Consider the following 18,319-nt stretch of genomic DNA (forward strand, 5'->3'; position numbering starts at 1 on the left):
TCTGTGGCTGTTTGTCTTCAGTGACAGATGGAAGCGAAGTGTAAATTTACTGAGCTGTATGTCACCACATGTCTTGTGTTCAATTGTTAAGTCTGGCTGGTTACATTCACCGTGATTAAAAATATTCCCATTTTGATAATATAAATCCTTTTTGCCAGATGTAAATTAACTTTGACTGTTTGTGCAGCTTATTTCCTCCAATTCGATTCCAAAAAGCACACAAAAACAATTTCCCTTTCACGACTTAAGAATTAAGTTGGAAAAGAGAATTTGTCACTGTTAATAAGCAACTGTACAAACTACAAAGGAGGTCTGTTCACAGTTTCCCATTAGCAAATAACTTTTGGAGTTCAGCTAAAACCCTAACCCTAGCAAGATAATAAGTACTGTTCTGAAGGGTCAATATGTCTAACTTCTGTTTAGAGCTTTAGCTGCCACTGGAAATACCAAGGCCTTGTCTTCAGTAGAGCTTTTGAGAATTACTAATGTGAAGGGGAATTAATATTCTTCAACAATACAAAATGGAAGGTTAATCCAAGCATTGTCTGTTTAAGTGATACTTGACAATGTTCCTACTGTATACTATAGAGACTGAGAACTAAACGGCAGTTGGTAGCACATCCTGTGCCGGCATGTGCCCTAGTGCACAAAAACTGGATTAAAATAGGTACAAAACACAGAAACGTGAGAAATGTAGACAAACTGTGACCCCTTTGGTGTTCTTGCACAGTTTTTGCCCATATTATGTTTCAAACACACTGCTCATTCTGTTGCTGCCACACCTGCTATCACAGCACTTTGATAAGCTACGCTGTCTCTGCATGTCCACCACAGTGTCTCTGTTGGCTTTGAGTTCCCAGAGGATGAAAGTTATTCACTTTTTATCAGAACTTTCTACTTACTGTTTGGAACTTCCTTGTTTTGAGTGACAATGTCAAAGATGCTGTAGATCCAAAAATATCAACACTGGACATACATTTAAATAATAATTTCCAAATGAGTTGATTTTATCAAAATACAAAATCATCCATGACTTCAAAACAAAGATGATGAGAAGCATGGCTAAAACAGCACATTGTGGACCATGATACTAACTGTGACCGTCAATCAAGCTTTAGACCGGCCGATTCTCCAATTGATGCAAAACAGTTCTGGACATACTGGAAGGTGGAATTTAGAAAAAAGCATCAATTTTGGACAATAAAACATAATTCATTTCAAACTGCACTTCACTTCACTTCACTGGAGTAAAAGCTGTGAAAATGAAACAATCTCTGTTCGGGTTTTAATAAACAAGTAAAAACTCAAACACAATGGCTCGAGGCTTATTAGAGATTCTGTTGAAACTAGAATAAGCCTTGGTTTTATGTTACTGTCCAGCATCTTGCCTAAAAGCCTTAAACACGCCACTCTGTGATTAAAGCAGTTCTTTCCTTTTAGCCTCGATACTGCTGGTTCACTGCTTTACCCCTCAGTAGCATTGATTGACTACTCATGTGGTTTGCCAAGAGTTAATCAGGAACTGATTAGAAGCAGAGGATGAGAAAGAGCTGGGATTGTAATTGATGTGCACCAGCTAAGGACTGAGATTAGTCACTTAAAGGGAATGCCTCACATTTTAATAATTTAAGTGTGTTATTGCTGTGCCCCGGGACAGAATTAGAAGTCAGAGACAGAAGCCTTGAACTTGTGGTTGAGGAGCACTGCCAGATTTCCCACTTTACACATTTAAGAGTTAGTTTTGTAGCTTTAGAGAAAAGTTGTCTAAGTTCAAAAGTATTGACTGTTCTGTCCTCAGGCACAATATCGTGTGGATTTTTCAGAGGGGTGGTGTTCCCCTATAACTCCTTTTCAAAATGCGGTGCAACACATCCAAGATTTAAGCCTATATCCCAAGCCGGCAAGTCAGAATACAGTGTTGTGTGCTAAAAAAGTGCCCTTGAAAAACCTTGACTTTGGTCTAAATTGGGTCCAGGGACTGTAATCCGGGCTCCCTCAGAGGAAGGATACATTTAAAGTATTTGCAAGAAACGAGCCCTTTGCAATAAGCCTGGGCACCCTGTTGGTGAGGAAGGCAGAGGCCCTTTGGACATTTACATTCAGAAAATACAGAAGCAAGCGGATGATGAAATCACCCATATTAAAAACTACTGGAATATGACTTTTAAAATCCAACTGGCAATGCAACCTTGATTTTGAATGCCGTCAGCACCGAAGTGATGAATTCCACACAACCAGGCATTAACCTGTGAATCAATAATGTTAAAATCCTCCTTTTCAGTAACGCTGCAGTAGAAGATGAAGTAGAGCCCATTTTATTCAGCTGGTGTCTTGTAGTAAAACGTGTTCATGGAAAACCCACAGGTAATATGATCGCCGAGGTTTTGTCTATATTAATGCCTTTATCCACTGTACTGTATCTCTGATTCTGTCTTCATGCCACATTTATGACACAGGTAATGGATATCCACTGTTTATAGAGAGCTGGTAAATTGGGGCATTTTTTCCTCACATTATTCCCGCTCCTCAGAAATCTCTTTCTTGTGTTACTTTCCGAAATAATGTCCTTTCTTCTGGGCTGTCACTGATAGAAAGCTCCCTTTCTTTGCTTGCTGTACTATCAGTATTATGGTCCAGTAGTGATGCAGTATAACCACTTCATCTGCCCCATAGTGTATTTGCTTTTATATATTATGCCCTTCATCTCCATGTGGCTCATCCTCGGCCTCTTTTCCCTCGTTTACTTTTTCTGCACCCACTCAGTTCTCCGCTTCCATCTCTCTTCTCTTTTTCAAATCTTCATCTCTCTGTCTCATCTCTCCTCTCTTCTCTTCACCATATACATCTCTTATCACTCCTTGTTTCCCTGCCGTATGAATAATTGATGGCCCACCTTCGAGTCGTCTGGTGTAGTTAAAGGGCGAGTGAAGTCCCGAGGACAACATCAATACTCAGCTAAGTACAGACATGGCTTATGCACAGTCTACTTGCTGCACAGTCACAGGAGTCATTCTTTACTAATGACCTACTTAGACGTCAGTAAAAAGTATTTTTCGTTGCTTTTTTTAAACTTCAGAAGACTCAGAGCTTTTATCAAGTCCGTACAAATTGGCCATAAGCGTTCCCTCTGCTGGATTCTTACATCACTTTGGAGATAGTTTGCACAATGCCTTGTGTAGTAGTGGTGATGTCATGCAGTAGCTTATAAATAAAAAGCAGTAGTTATTTATTGTTGCAAGAAATTACGTTATGTGGATTTTATCTTCATTCAGAATTCTCTTTTATCTTTTTCCAATTATGATTTAAATGTTTATCTCAAAGCAATGTCTCATTTAACCAGCCAAGAAGAATCACTTTTATGCTATTATGCCATAAAAGCTGGACAGTTTTTTTACACACCTGATGGCACAGTCAGCAGTTCCACCTGAACCACCTGGACCTGATCGCTGCCGCTCTAGTCAGTGCTTGTTATTCCAGCGGGTGTGCAAACAATTATTAAAACATTAATAAAGAGGGAACTAGGCTAGCACTAGTTTAACTGTCACATGCTTATGTGCTGCGATACACCAAGATGATGGTCACCCATTGTTGGGCTGATGGCTGGGGAGTATCTGTCGGCCTAGTTATTGAGGTGTGTTCTGCACCGTTCGCACTGGTCAGACCCCCAAGCGGCAGATTTTTTTTTACCAAAGAGGAGGACCCATTAAAGAGATAGGCCTGTCACAGCACGGGAAGAGAAATAGACCCGAGTGCCTTTTAAAGCTTCTCATCAGACACATTGGACGTACAGTAGTTAAAAACTGTCAGTGGTGAGTAAGAGTGGTGTAAGAGTAGTAAAAGCAAATGCTGTGATGCATGACAAATACCCAGGAAGTGACAAGGCTCACAATAAATACATGGCTCACCTTGCCTCAGAGCCTATGACACATTTTACCCCGCAAATATTAGTTTGACAAAGCTGCCTCACACAACTGCTCAGCTCTGCAGACACGTTAACAACCTTTAGTAAATACTTACACGCTGAGGCTATAGTTTTTAACGTTAAAATCAACCTGTCATGGGGAAAAACATTTCCCTGGTGTGAGCTTCTCCATCGGAGACTGCGGTAAGATGCCTCCTCTTAAATCTGACAGTTGCTTAATAAAGTAATAAATACAGCTTATTTAAAGTAAAACTGCACAGAGGTCAGACTCATCATGTACAATCACTCAAAAATCAATTTGGTCCATTCAGATGAATCAGGGAAAACAACTCATTAAGTACTATTACATTCAAATTACTGTGTTAGAAATGCTTTATTATAATGTTCCCTGCAGAGTTTTCTTGTAAACAGATAGTTTACAGTATTTAGATTCAGTGTCTGTGACCAAAACACAGTGTTTGTGTGCTTAATACACACAGTGTGTAGATTGCTTTCTTACTTTTGCTAACACATTGCTACAGTACGTTTGTTGGAACATTGGCACATCCATCCATCTATTAGTGAACAATTATTAAATTATAAAAACTGTGGCAGGATCGTGGATTTCACTCATAAAAACACTTTTCCACAGTATGAATGCTGGACAGAAACTCCTCAAATTACATTTCATCAAGTTAAACTGAGGTTCTGTAACTGTATGCCCTATTTTTCATTTCAGCTTTAATTATAAAATGGTGGATAGCTAGAGAGAACGCTGACATTTCCAAAGAATCCAGCTGTGTTAATCCAGACATTAACATCTGAGTCAAGTGGAGAGTAGAGAGAACATTACTGCATATTTAAATTTACATATGCTTCAAGGAAACAGGAAAAAGTGTAGACGGGCTTTGTCTGGTAACTGTTCAGCCCTCTAATTCAAATATACTGTATTTAGTGAGTTTAATGTACTACCCTGTCAACAAGCATCACATAATGTATGCATAACAATTAAAATTGTAAAAACACAAAGTGTAGATTGACTGCAGCGCCTCGCAGCATAAAAGGCTGCAGTAGAAGTGAGAGCAAGGTCAGTGGAGATCGTTGTATTTTACATTCATTAGCTGCAGAGAGTTCAGTGTATGTAAGTTTGTTCATCTCTGTCACTGTGTTCACACCATTTGCTTTGTCTGATTCAGAGCTCGCTGGAAAAGCTGGTTTTGTTAAATGGTTTTATCTTGTTTGTTTAGGTTCCCGCAGTTGAACTAGGGGATTCGCATGTGGTTTGTTTATTGGACAATGGCTCTGTAACTTGCCATCCCGCAGTGTGTTCAGTCCCTTCAAATTCAGTAAATTGGGCTGTTTCTACTCTTGACAGTTGAATATTTTTTTCATTTCTCTTAAAACATTACCTCGGTATGATCATTAGTACAAGCTGCAGTGTCTCTAAGTCTGTGTTGTTGTGCTAAGCATGAAACTGAAGCTAGTCAGGTATCAGCATTTGTTCTACTTATAAAACCTTGTGTCTATTTGCTTAAGCGGTCGACCGCATGCCCGTGATAAACAGAGGTTCACCATACATTATAAACTATTGGTCTGTCACGAAAACTAGTTGTTGTAACAAGCAACTAGACTGGTGTCATTAGATGCTCTGTGTTTTTCTGCTGGCTGCAGGAACACGTGCCTGTTGTTGATGGACTGAGTGTCCTCTTCATGCCTAACACCTTCTGGATAATTTAATACAACACATTTGGCAAACAAGAGATTCATAAGGAATCCTTTGTACTACGTGCAATCAATACAATGAACAAACAGAACATGTCAAGCCTGGAGATATTTGAAGTTCTGTCAACTCTTACAAACCGTTGTGTTTCTGATGAACTTCTGTTTCCATGTGATCCATTTAAATCGTAAAACTTTATATGTTGGATTATTGTGTTTCCATGGTGTCACAATTTAACATGTAAATGCAATGAATTAATAAATAAGAAAAAAAAAAAAGAAATCTGCATTCAAAGCTTCACTTACAGCTCTTTTCAGACAGAAACTCAGGTCTGTGTGATTATTTGTTCCCAGTTAATGACATTTTCCATTTTCACTGTTTCCTCAGATTGATCACTACGCACAGAGGGATTTGAAGAAGGGCCTCCAGCTCTTCGGCACAGAGGGCAACGTGGGCTTGACCAATGCCTGGATGATAGTGCAAACTGATGTAAGATGTGAGATCACAGAAGGAGGGGGGCGGGTGTTGGTGGTTGGAGTGATCAAAAACACAAGTTAGAACAAATCTAAAAGAAAAAAAAAACAAAGCTCAGATGTTTTAAGGCATTGTTTTTCCTCTCAGTCGCAATTACCTGAGGGCATGATGCTTTAAAACATTCTGTGAACATCACAGCCATTCAATATTAACTTTGAGCCCATTTAACAAGTCAAGTCTGGCAAAGTACCTTGTCACTTAGATACACAAGCTGAGATACATGATATCATGACTGCATTATTCATTGTGACAGTGCTTACTTTTGTTGTTGGCAGAGTTTCACCGTTTGAACCACTGTGATCACATTATATTAAAAGGGAGTTGTCAAATGTTGAAGCACCATTTGCCTTAATATTTTTTCCATTTTGTGTAAAATTTGAATAAAACAGTGCAGTTCTGTTTGTAGTTAATGGGATCTGGACATTTAAAAGCAGCCGCATAAAAATACCAATTTTCAAAAAAGGGGGCATTGAAAAAAATAGCAGTAAAAAACACTCTAAGCTTTTCAAGTATAAATGATGTGGTAAAATGCTGTCAGAGAGATTAATGCAAACATCATAGTGTCTCTGAGGTAATCTTTGTTTCCAGCTCTCACTTTGATGTGCTTTATTTTATTTATATATTTATTATATAAATTCCATTGCGAAGAAAACACAATGTGAGAAACAGAGATTTGGAAGTAGGAACTGCAGAGGACGGCTGCTACTGCTGCTGCTGCTGCTGCTGCTGGTGAATGAATGCCTTTGGGCATCAGATGATAGATCGGAGACATCAGGGCTTTTTGGACCTTTGTCACATCACAGATTCAGTGTGTTTGTAGCTTGTTCCATTAGCAAATGTTGAGTACACACTGAATGTTTGACTGGTCTGCGTCTCTGTGCATGCACGGGCCTCCTAGTGTCTCCGAGGCTTATTGTGGGAGTGTATGTGACTGCAAGGAAAAATAAAATAAACGCATTGCTGTGCAAACAATATATGCAAATGCGTATCTGCGCGCGTGGGTGCTAATATGCAGAGTTATGTCCTGCGTGCAGGATGATAGCATGAAGAGAATCTGCATGGCTGAGGCGCCATTTGAAAATGTCTGTGTGCAAGCGTGAATGTGCACTTTTCTACTTGTCAGATCAGAGCTGCCATATGGATGTATGGGGCTCCATAAAGTCTGAGTCTGGCTCAGATGGAGACCATTAAAAGGCAGCTCTCATTCTGTCACTGTTCCCTCCCAAGCCTCCCTCATACATGCTGAGTCACTGAATAGATAATACAGTAGATGTCCCTGGAGCAAGGTTCACCCTGACTATTATTAATGGCCACTTGTGGATTAGAAGGATCTATTGCACATACATGAGATGAAGTACAGTAGGGAGGTAAATCCACAAGGTGCGTGATGTTTTATTTTAACTTTCTGATGTGTTAACATTTAAATATTCTGACTATGCCGCCTTTAGCCTTTGAATTGTCCTCATACTTTAAAACTATACTTTAAGTCATTTTGAATCTTCTTTACTTCATAATGAACAGCAAACACGATCCATTGTTCAAGCAGACAAGCAAGTTGGAAATGAATACACGAGTCTCGATTCTGTGCACGGACTGGGGTGCTGAGCGATTCAGGCAACATTATTCCTGTGTGGAATTAAAGTTCACTGAATGAACAAAACATCAGGAGCACTTTGTCTTTCTATGAAGTATACTGATGAATTGAATTGTGGTGAAAGTCATGATCCCTTATAAAAAAATCTATACCAATCACAAAGGAGCAAGATGTAGATAAAAAGAAGCTGGGAAGTTGGAAAACAATTTTAGGGCTTTGAGATAAATGATATGTGCATCGTACAAACAGGGGCTGCAGCTCAATATCAGGAAGATTAAGTGTTTTCAGCGTTCAGCACATGTGAATGATTTTAGCTGGTAAATCTTATTCTTGGCAGGTGAATAATTTTTCTTTCCATCAGGGGAGGATGTTTATTTGTTATGCATTAGGTTTTCAGTGTGATGATAATAGAAGGCCTCAGTCTGATGACTTATCATCTTTCTCTGGTGCAGTTTCGCTGCTGTGGAGTAACCAACCACACGGACTGGTTTGAAGTTTACAACGCCACCCGTGTGCCGGACTCCTGCTGCCTGGAATACAGCGACAACTGCGGCCTGGACAACCCAGGGACATGGTGGACAGCGGTATGTACCGCTAATACAGTAATCTTCTTCTTCATCCTCTTCTCTTTTAATTATTTAAATAATTTCTTACCATTTCACGATCATAAGCTAATAAAACTATACACTCACTAAACCCTTTTCACGTATTGCCCATGATGATGAAGAGTGATATTTGACATTTAAAGAGTTTGGAGAATGGAGAGGGTGGGTGCGTCATTTTCAAAGTCTACAATCAAGAGAGTAAATGAAAGAGAGTTTACAACAAGGTGGCAAATGCTACAGTTAGGAAAGCACGTCACAGTGCAGATGGATAATAACTCAAAACATACTGTGGAAGCAACGTAAGACTTTTTGAAGGTAAAGAAATAGAAAATTCTTTACTGGTCAGGTCAGTTGCATGTTCTCAACTCAATAGAGCAGCTTTTTAGTCACTGAAGACAAAACTGAAGCCAGTGAGACCCTGAAACAGGCAGGAACTGAAGGTGGCTGCACTGAAGCATCTCCAGGGAGGAAACCCAACATGTGGTGAAGTCCATGGGCTCCAGTCTTCAAATTTTCATCCAAGTATTGAAAATCACGGTTATATTTACATGTCACTTTGTTATTGAGCTGCTGAAAATGGCTGTAATTCCTAAATGGTAAATGCCTCTTAAAATAAAGATGAACATCTACACTTCGATCACATCTTGATTTTGGTGTATGAAGGCAAAATGAACTTGAACTGAACTTATTTTGAACAAAATCATTCTCTATACAACCAGAAAAACACCTTGTTTATGTCGTTACAGACTTTAGCTGTGAATTTCAATACAGCTCAGATATCAAACAACAGACATAGCGAGAGAATTCTAATTAATATTGATTTAATCATTTCTGTCCCGGAGAGCTTGACTGATGGTGATATTGATGTTCTTCTGATGTATAATCGGTGTCATACTTTTACTAGTGGACGACCGATCGGCCAATTAGTAGGTTCTGATCAGTGAGTGAGACTAGCAGGTCTGAAAATACAGCTACAGCGTTTCTGCTGCAGACTCTGTCTCTACCGCTGTCTGTGTCTGTGAAGACGGAGCTCGGGTCCTCCACTCAGAGTGCACAGCAGGCTGGAGGACAGAGGAAGCACAGATGAGGCGAGACTCACTAGTTTTAAGTTTATTCAACTGTATGTTATTAAAACAGACCTGTTACTGTACGTATAATAAAAGCAAGTAGAAATTTTAATAGTGACTCTCTGACTCCTTCTAATCTCCCAGTTATCAGATATTTCCTCTCAGCTTCGTTGAACAAACATTTTTGTTTTGAGAAATCACACTTCAGATTTTGATACAATCTTGCAAAAGCAAAGTTACAACACAAAATAATCATATCATATATCAACGTCATGATTTATTTTTAATCTTTGGGAAAAAAACTGCTGAAGTTTAGAGCTTGTACCCGTGTGGTGCATCTCTTAAAGCCTGCACTAATCAAAGACCACCAATAGGCCACACAGACTGTTTCTATCCTGAAGTCACGTTGCTGCCAAACCAGCTGAAAAAAAAAGGCCACTTGAGTTTAAACTTGTTAGCGTCACAGGGAAAAAGCGTCCAGACGCATCCACAAGTGTCAACAACACAACACGAGTGATGGCTGCCACAGGGTTAAAAGAACAAAGCTGAAAACTAGTGAAAAGATTAAAAGAAATTATGAGCTGAATCATTTTCACAGTGTCAATGAATATGTAATATGTGCGCTTAGTGATACTGCCAGGACTGTATGCATTAATCTGCACATGCAACATGACTTAGCCAGACTGGGAAATTGTTGCTGCAAAAGTAATTGAGTGTGTAGAGATAACACATGTAGGGCAGCTGTTATTAATTACACATTCATTGAGAACTAACATTACCCCCACCCACTTGTGACCCATTATTCACCCTTGTAAACCCTTCTGCATTCAATGTTAAAGTCTCAGTCACAGAACCAGTTGTTATTGAACTGCTGTTTTTCCTGTCTGGCTTCAGTTGAGCTTCATCGGACAGAATCAGCCCCTTTGACTAATGATCTCCTCTTGGCAGCTGATGCATCAAATTGTGTCTTCTGTTAGCTTTTATATCTGTTTTTTCCACAGTATTCCTCCACTGCGGACATTACGCGGGTGTCTCTAACTCAGCTTTCACTGGTTTTTATCAGATTTATCTAAATGTTCTCATCAACAAACCACTGTGGAATCCGAAATGTTTCAGTTTCTGGCCTTGTCCTCTGTTGTAGGTATGATCACACCAGGCTTCAGCATTAGATGCCAGGAGAACACTTAGTATTGTTTGCAAAGTCAGTTCAGTCCGGTCTGTAGTGTGTTTTGGTGAATTAAAATGAATACACTACATTGTTAATGGATTTACATCCCTGAACCCACTCCCAATAAAGGGAAACTCATACTAACATATTCAACACTCAACTGATGCTCAAGTCTAAATTCCAGTTTAGCTGTATACTCGTCTCTCTTTTCTTCTTTCCTTCCTCTTATAAGCACCAATCTTAGCTCTGGCCTTGCTAAACGCTAAGAACACACATATTATGTTAATAACTATTTGCTTCTTAATATAAGGTTGAATGTTGACAGAAATATGAAGTCGACTGATAAAGGAGGTGAATCAAACACATGATTTACTTATATAGGAGAAGCAGGTGTGTGTCCAAACAGGACTTTGTTTGTGTGTGTGTGAAGTGTAGCCTGTAGCTCACCATACAGCACCAAAACTATATTATTAGATGGATGATATTTATTCTTTTCTTAATTACTCAAAATTGCATTGGAATTCAATTTCTCCTTTGCATCCTAACTGCAGCCTTCCATATTTTCCCAACCCTCAAAGGCATTAAATTCAGATGCAATCCCAGCCACCACAAACCACTTTCAGGCTTGATAAATCACATTGCGAGTGTATTTGCTTTTTCTTCTCCATGTATTTTGCGCACTTGGGCAAAAACGCCTCACTTTGCATGTTTTTAAAGGCAAAAATCACATCATGCTATTTTGTTCATTTCACAGATGCAGTCTTCATTACGCACCCTTAGTAGATCAGCTTGTACCAGTTTTGGCAGGTGCTATTAAGTTTGCATGTGATTTACTACATGCAAACCTTTAGTAAGGTCAGGGTTCACTAAAGGTCTGTAGATAATCTACAGTATGTACAACTGCGTGAAACATTCAGAGCATGTCAAGGCCCACTTAAAATTACAAACAACTAATACCTTCTTACATCAGCCTCAGCTGCACTGTCAATGTAGCCACATAATCTGGGATGTAGCCGTAAGAACATACTGTATGTGCATAAGGTGGTCCAGCATGAAATGTCATAATCTGACAGTCAACAATAAAAGAAGAAGAGCTTAAACCTGCAGTAATACAATATTAAGCTAGATATAAACAAGACATTTCTTGACATAAAGCAACACATTTCTTATGGTATGTATGCGTCCCACAGTTTATTCTTTCCGTATCTCTCCTGCTGTGTTTCACCCATGTTTTCTACCTCTTCAACTTCCTAGAAATATTTCTAGGTCTGCGTAATTGTTTGCTGTGTTCACCAGGTAGTCAGCATGTGCGAATTAGCAACTTGATTGTTACCACTCAGTCTGTTCTGAGTGTAAGTACATGTTTAAGTGCGTTTCCTTATGAAGAGCTCTGTGCTGCGTCAATGGCACATGCTGCAATCATGCACCAGGAGGTAAATACAACATATTTAACAGTAGCTCATTTGAAGGTCTTGTAGCAGGAACAGAAAAAAAAATGCAGTTCTGGGTTGTTTAGTATTTAAATTCTTATTTAACTTATTCAGTTTGCTATAACACGCTTAAACAATGAAATATAAAACCCGGGCAGACCTACACATGAGCTGTTGTTCAGTTCTGCCAACTGCAATGAGATGATTTCTGTGATATTTGGAGAATGAAAGATGAGATAAAGTGTCCCATTAAGACATGGTGGCAGCTCTAAAGAAAAAAGGTTTTAAAGTCAACTAAATGTCACCAGAAAGGAAAAAAGTCTTTAATACACTGTCTACTTCAGTCAGTGGAGCAAAAAGCTCTCACTGTACATGATGATGAGTGAAGATGATGAACAATAATGGCAACAAATTGTGTGCAGCCCCTGATGTTATTAAGTTGTTCCAACAAAATGGCAAATGGGCCCGTTTCAAAAACCACATTCAGTGAGCCAGATGTCGCCTTTAGAGACAGTCACGCTTTGTAAAGCCACAGCTCAAGTGTCATAAATCTTGTTTAAATGTTCTACCTTGTCAATTTTGGATTTAAACCCAAATTTCAAACTGTATAACAAATGTAACATCATCATTTGAGGTTCTGAGTTGTTACCTGAACTTACTTGAAGCAGCTGGAGAGCGGTTCCACCATAAAGTCCACTTAGTGGCTGCTGTGGAGCTTTCTTCTCCTTTATCATATGATCATCAGATTTTAAAACACTTGTTGAAATGTTCATATTTGTCCCGCAGTATTTATTTTTAATGTAAAAACGACTTTCCTCTAGCAGCGGTCAGATTTTAAATATGATGGCATCACGTTGACAGGAGTCGACTGGGCAGCAGACAGCCCTTCATCTGTAAATATATTACATTCCCCCTTACGCCAGTTGTTTGCAACTCAATTTAATTTGTCCATTCAGCAGTGGAAAAGGCCAGGATGTGGTCAAACTGTGGCTGTTTTCGGTGCTAGGAATGAAAGACGTAACCTTTTAAAATGCCTTTCCATTACTTTTCGTGGAACGAGGTCCTAGAAAGTTTTTCAAATTATGCATATTTACCTCCCTCAGGTGACAGCTTGTTGGCCTTCACGTAGACCTCTAAATTCTTTCAGCCCCTTTAGTGCGAAGACATTGTGACAACAAATTAATCAGACTATCTTTTGTGTTGTGATTACTATTTGCTCTGCAGATTAAGGATTCAGTTGCTGCAGTAACCGAAGCACAACTACTCTGTCTTCCAGTAATACTATACTACATTTCCAACCTTGTCTTTACAGTTTTATTCATATATATATATATATATATATATATATATATATATATATATATATATATATATATATATATATATATATATATAAGTAAGTCAATAATGTCCAGTTTATTCCCGACCTTTCAACCCACATTTCTCAATTTAAAATCTAAAGCTCCAAAGAAGCTGCTACAAGTGGCAACAAGAAGTGTTCAAGGCCACAGACGAGCTTATGTCATTGAAGAATCTCAGGGCAGATACAGTAGGAGTGTTTATTCTATTAAATACCTGTTTACTCTTCAGTAAATAGTTTTCTTCAGTAAATGAATAGAGGTGGAACAAATCCTGATCCTTGATGTTGACTTTCAAACCTTGTGATCCTCGTCATTGGCCGCTGAGTCTTTGTGGACTTGCCAACTGTGTCAGAATATTTTCTCAGACAAACAACAAAGACATCTTAAACTCTCATTGATAGTAGAAGTAAAAGTATACGTAGCAGCACAAATTACCACACGAAGGACACGCTGCATTGAAGGTTGAAAACACATATGTACATACATTTGAAGTTTTAAAGCCTGTGAAATGAAGACCATGTGTGTTCCTGTATGTTTACCAAGGTAAGAAATACCAAAAGTAATAAAATATAAAGGAAAACAAACCAAAGACCGATAAAGAACAGATAAAATAATAAATGCTATTTTTAAAGGCACGACTGCGTATTTTGCACAGTGGAAATTGTACATCACTGTAAATTGTACAGTACAAAGCAGCAGTCCTGAGAGGGAGGGTGAGTGTGAGTGTGTGTGTGTGTGTGTTAGGACAGTGAGAGGGAGGTGGGAGCATTTCACAGGAGCCTTTATGTCCTCTTAACACCGTGATATTTGCTGGATAGAAGTGTTAAACTGGTCCACTGTGCGTTTGTACTCTCCGGTCTGAGGCTGTTCAGTTTGGATGCTTTATTTTACCACCTGCACACCTCCTGTCCTACGTGATGAAGGTCTGTGAGGATGGCTCGTGTTTCAGCAGCAGTCAAAGTACAAAGTCTCTATTGAGGGAAGAGAGGAGCCAGTGATCTTCTCTGCAGTCTTTACCTCCCGCTGCAGAGTTTTCCTTCCCCGTTGTGCAGTACTACGGTGCTAAATATGGCTGGTTTCCTCTGTGAAAAATCACAGAGGAGACCCTTTTCAGAAACCTAAAACAACCTATATTTATAGTGGAAAATGAGCGTTTAGAGCTTATCTGGTCAGATTTCATGCTATGAGGGCAACCAGGCAGAACTTAACGAGGACGTCTGTGTGCCAGACTGTTAAACAATGAACTGAGACTCACTATGAAGCTCCATTAGGCTGAGGGGGAGCTGCAGATTCGGGGGATCATTTTCTGCAAGTTCATCGCTACAAGCCCTGTTGTTTTCACATTGACATTTGATTTTGCAAATGTAAATTTAACCTTAAGAAGTTACTGTGTTACACAGATCTGTTCATTTTTTGGGGACTTGTTGGCCTTCCAGCTTTGTGAATATGGTCTCTTAGTTGGAGCTGACTTGGCAGGTTCATGTTATCTAGTTTTTCCTGGCGTTATGGGTCTCTGCAGTGGACGTCAAACAATAAAAATCGTAATTTATACATTTTCAGATACAGCTCTGTGATCCAGTAGGATTGCAGCAGCTTGATAAATAACACTACGCTGTCCTAAATTTGGCTTGATCCATGACCTTCCATATTGATCCAGCGCTGAACAATTTCACTTTGTACTGAGGAAAATATACGTCTCAGTTGCTCAATGTTTCAGGCAGCTGTGAAATGCAGAGTACATTGTGTTTCTCCTTGGCTTTCGGTCTGCTTCTTGGTGTAAGAAGCTTTAAAAAAAAAAAACAGCACAAACGGGAAGCCATGTCTGCAGAAATGAATAATTTAATTAGAACACCAGTGTATCTTGTCATGATAGCACCTTCCCCTTTTGCTACAGTATGCTCGATGGTCTTTTCTCCAACCTAAAATGCAGTTATGACCCATATCTGTAAAAGGAACCATGTGCCACACGGCTCTCATGGCAAATGTCACTCCCACCACAGTTAATGTCTGCTTTCCACTGTTGTCGAGTATTCCTCTCCTTTGTATTATTTGCTTACATCCTTGACCCAAGGGGCGCTGCTCTATTCCTTCTATTAATTATAATTATCTGTCTTTTCTTTCTGCCTGCGGGGCACCACACGGCTCAGGGACATTTTCCAGATTTTGAAAAGAGATTTAGAAATGTAATCTACGGGGTGGAAATGTCTCAACGACTAAAAGAATGGGTAGTCGGTGAGAGAGCTTTTTTTTTTTGTTTTTTTTCCTTCTGAATGCGTTCAAACAATGTCAGACATGAAAAATTCAGCTCACTCTCATGTCTAAACGATACCTCCGGTGTATGTGCCGCTCCCATAATCACATTGCTCTTGTTTGTACAGCTGAAGGGAGACAAGGACACCAGGGACTCACTTGAATTTTGGAAAGTTTTCCCAAAGAATATTAGGTCAGAGCAAGAGGAGGAGGAGGGCTGAGAGATAAGGCTGTTGCCACAGGGGATGTTTTAACTAAAGAACATTTCCTAGCACGGTTTCTTAATACAGGAGGAGAAGACACACTGGTACTGATCATCCTATTGCATAAAGTGTAGCACTGAACATCTAAATGGTGAGTTTACGTTTGCCTGAAAATGTTTGCTCATCCTGAGTGTGTGTGTGTGTGTGTGTGTGTCTGTCTATGTGTGTGTCTCCACAGCCGTGCTACGAGCGAGTAAAGGACTGGCTTAATGAGAACCTGGTGGCACTTTGGATCTTTGCTCTATGCACAGCACTTACTCAGGTAATTACAGCTTTTAAGTTTGTGGATTACTTTTTTCAGCAGTCATTAACTCAGCCCTTGATATCTACAACCTCAGATGGAGCCTCCTACCTTGTGATAAATAAACCTAATACTTCGAGCGTCCGTTGCATCAGGAGCTAAGTGCAGGATTTCTGTGGACAGCGGGAGAACATATAAGCCTCTAGTGTTACCACTTAAGGCCACACAGGAGGATTTGACTTTCCATCCATTGACTTTTATCTCTTATCTGACCAAGTGCTGTGTCGCATCTTTTCTCAAAGTGAGAGGAGAAATATGACATTTTTGAAAAACATTGATCACACACAAGGTTCCTGCGCTGCTGCAGGCTCATTTTAGCCCCCGGTCAGTTACTCAGTGCCCTGAGAGACAGGATGTAATCTGTGCCAGGACTATCTCAATATCATAGAAATAATCCAGAAACAGCACCTGTGCACTTTACAACACAAAGAACAGTGTGGTTAAGCGTTTCTTTAAATCTTTTTTGCTGTAACGCCGTGTACATTATTTATGTTTCTTTGTCTGAAGTAGGAGGTGTTAGACAAACCCTCATTTACAGATTTTTTTTTTTAAGCAAACATTTTCTCATGTTTCCTGTTTGGGCGCAGAAGTAAAGGCTCAGTAAGAAGTGTCTGGAGCCCTCAAGGAAACATTTCATCACCGTTTTCCACAATAACAACCTGTGGCCCTAATGGGAGTTACAGCAGAGGGTCTACAGGAAAAGTCTGCTACTGATCCTATTAACAGAAGCCATGAAGCGTAAACCAGTCAATTAATTCAAGCACAGTGTACAATATATATTTGGCAAATATATATATATAAAATCTCCTGAGAAGATGCTGCTGCGTTTTACAGTACAGTACTTCTAGATAGATGTTGCACGTTGTCTTGTAGAAACAACAAACGAATGAATAAAAATCTTTTTTATACATTTTGTAAATAAGTTACTATTAATATTATTTATTAAGAGTGTGAGTCATTTAAGCACACGGCATCACGCCCACTGGTAAACTGGTAAATCTATAGAAGAGCCTCTACACTCGCCCCACTCTGCGATATTTAATAAAATAAATGCTTATTGTCATCCGAGCAATAACTGTAATGAGATGAGGATGTAACAGTGTGAGAAAATGAATCTTTTTGGCACTTCTTCTCAAACAGGTGTACATTATACTGCAGCCAATGAGCCGAACAGACAGAATTAATTTCACAGGGACTTTACACGTGTACGTTTTGCAGATATTAATTAACGGCTGATTTGTTTCTCTGTGTGTGTGCAGATCCTGGGCTTGGTCTTCTCCATGACAATGTTCTGCCAGGCAGTGAAAGTAGAGACCTTCTACGCCTAGCGATCGACCTCTCCGCCCTTCAGCACACGTGGAGTGTTTCTCATCAGAGGATGGACAGATATAGACCCGCCCTCCTCCTCCTCCTCCTCCTCCTCCAGCTCCTCCACCCTTCCCCGAAAGACTCTATCCAACGCTTGTCCTCTCGGTGACCTTCCCTCTTGGGTGTCACCGGTTCACAGGTTTTCTCGCTAACTATCAACAAGCACAGTGTCGGTGTAATACCTGAGTTGGTTCCTATGGTTTGCTCTGTGTCAAAAGCTAACTTCTGTGATACATTTTATGATGCAGTATTATGAACATGTATGAAGAAAAAAAAAAAAACCCAGTGTAACCCCGTTTTATAATACGTGTTTTGTTTTAAATTATTTTATGGTTTGTAAGTGTTTTCAAAATGAGAGCTACAGTTGGGAAAGTGCACTGTGTGAAGTGTTGCAAGTGCATGTCTCCTGCGATGGTCTGTATTAAATGTTTCGGCTCGACTAAACCACACACGTCATCCTGTCATTCCTCAACAGGAAACGCTGAAGGGGTTTTAATGTGTAATCCTGCTGCTTTTTTTTATTTATTTTTTTTTTCCTGACACCTTGGGTGACAAATAGGAGGTTTGACGGAAATTTGCCAGGAACCAGCATGATAAATTGTTAATACAGTCGCCCTGCTGAGACATGTTGGAGTCATTAAATATTTTGTAACATCTAACTGATCGGGCATTAATTAGGTATATGATGAAACAAACTGCTTTGTGGCTTCACGCGCTACAGGACATGTGGCTGTTTAACTGTGCAGATTTTACATGG

General features: G+C 39.6%; 1 protein-coding gene across 2 annotated transcripts in view; it reads left to right on the forward strand.

The window, feature by feature from the left end:
• Positions 1-18,001, forward strand: part of tspan4a (tetraspanin 4a) — a 115,233-nt gene extending 97,232 nt beyond the window's left edge. For both annotated transcript variants that reach the window (XM_026377549.1, XM_026377548.1), the window contains 4 exons: positions 6,009-6,110; positions 8,202-8,333; positions 16,072-16,155; positions 17,454-18,001. In XM_026377549.1, the coding sequence (XP_026233334.1) occupies positions 6,009-6,110; positions 8,202-8,333; positions 16,072-16,155; positions 17,454-17,522 (387 nt within the window). In that variant the 3' untranslated portion in view covers positions 17,523-18,001. The remainder of the gene's footprint in view (positions 1-6,008; positions 6,111-8,201; positions 8,334-16,071; positions 16,156-17,453) is intronic.
• The last annotated feature ends 318 nt before the right edge of the window (positions 18,002-18,319 follow it).

Source organism: Anabas testudineus, chromosome 3 (genome assembly GCF_900324465.2).
Source record: "Anabas testudineus chromosome 3, fAnaTes1.2, whole genome shotgun sequence".
NCBI classification, from domain to species: domain Eukaryota; kingdom Metazoa; phylum Chordata; class Actinopteri; order Anabantiformes; family Anabantidae; genus Anabas; species Anabas testudineus.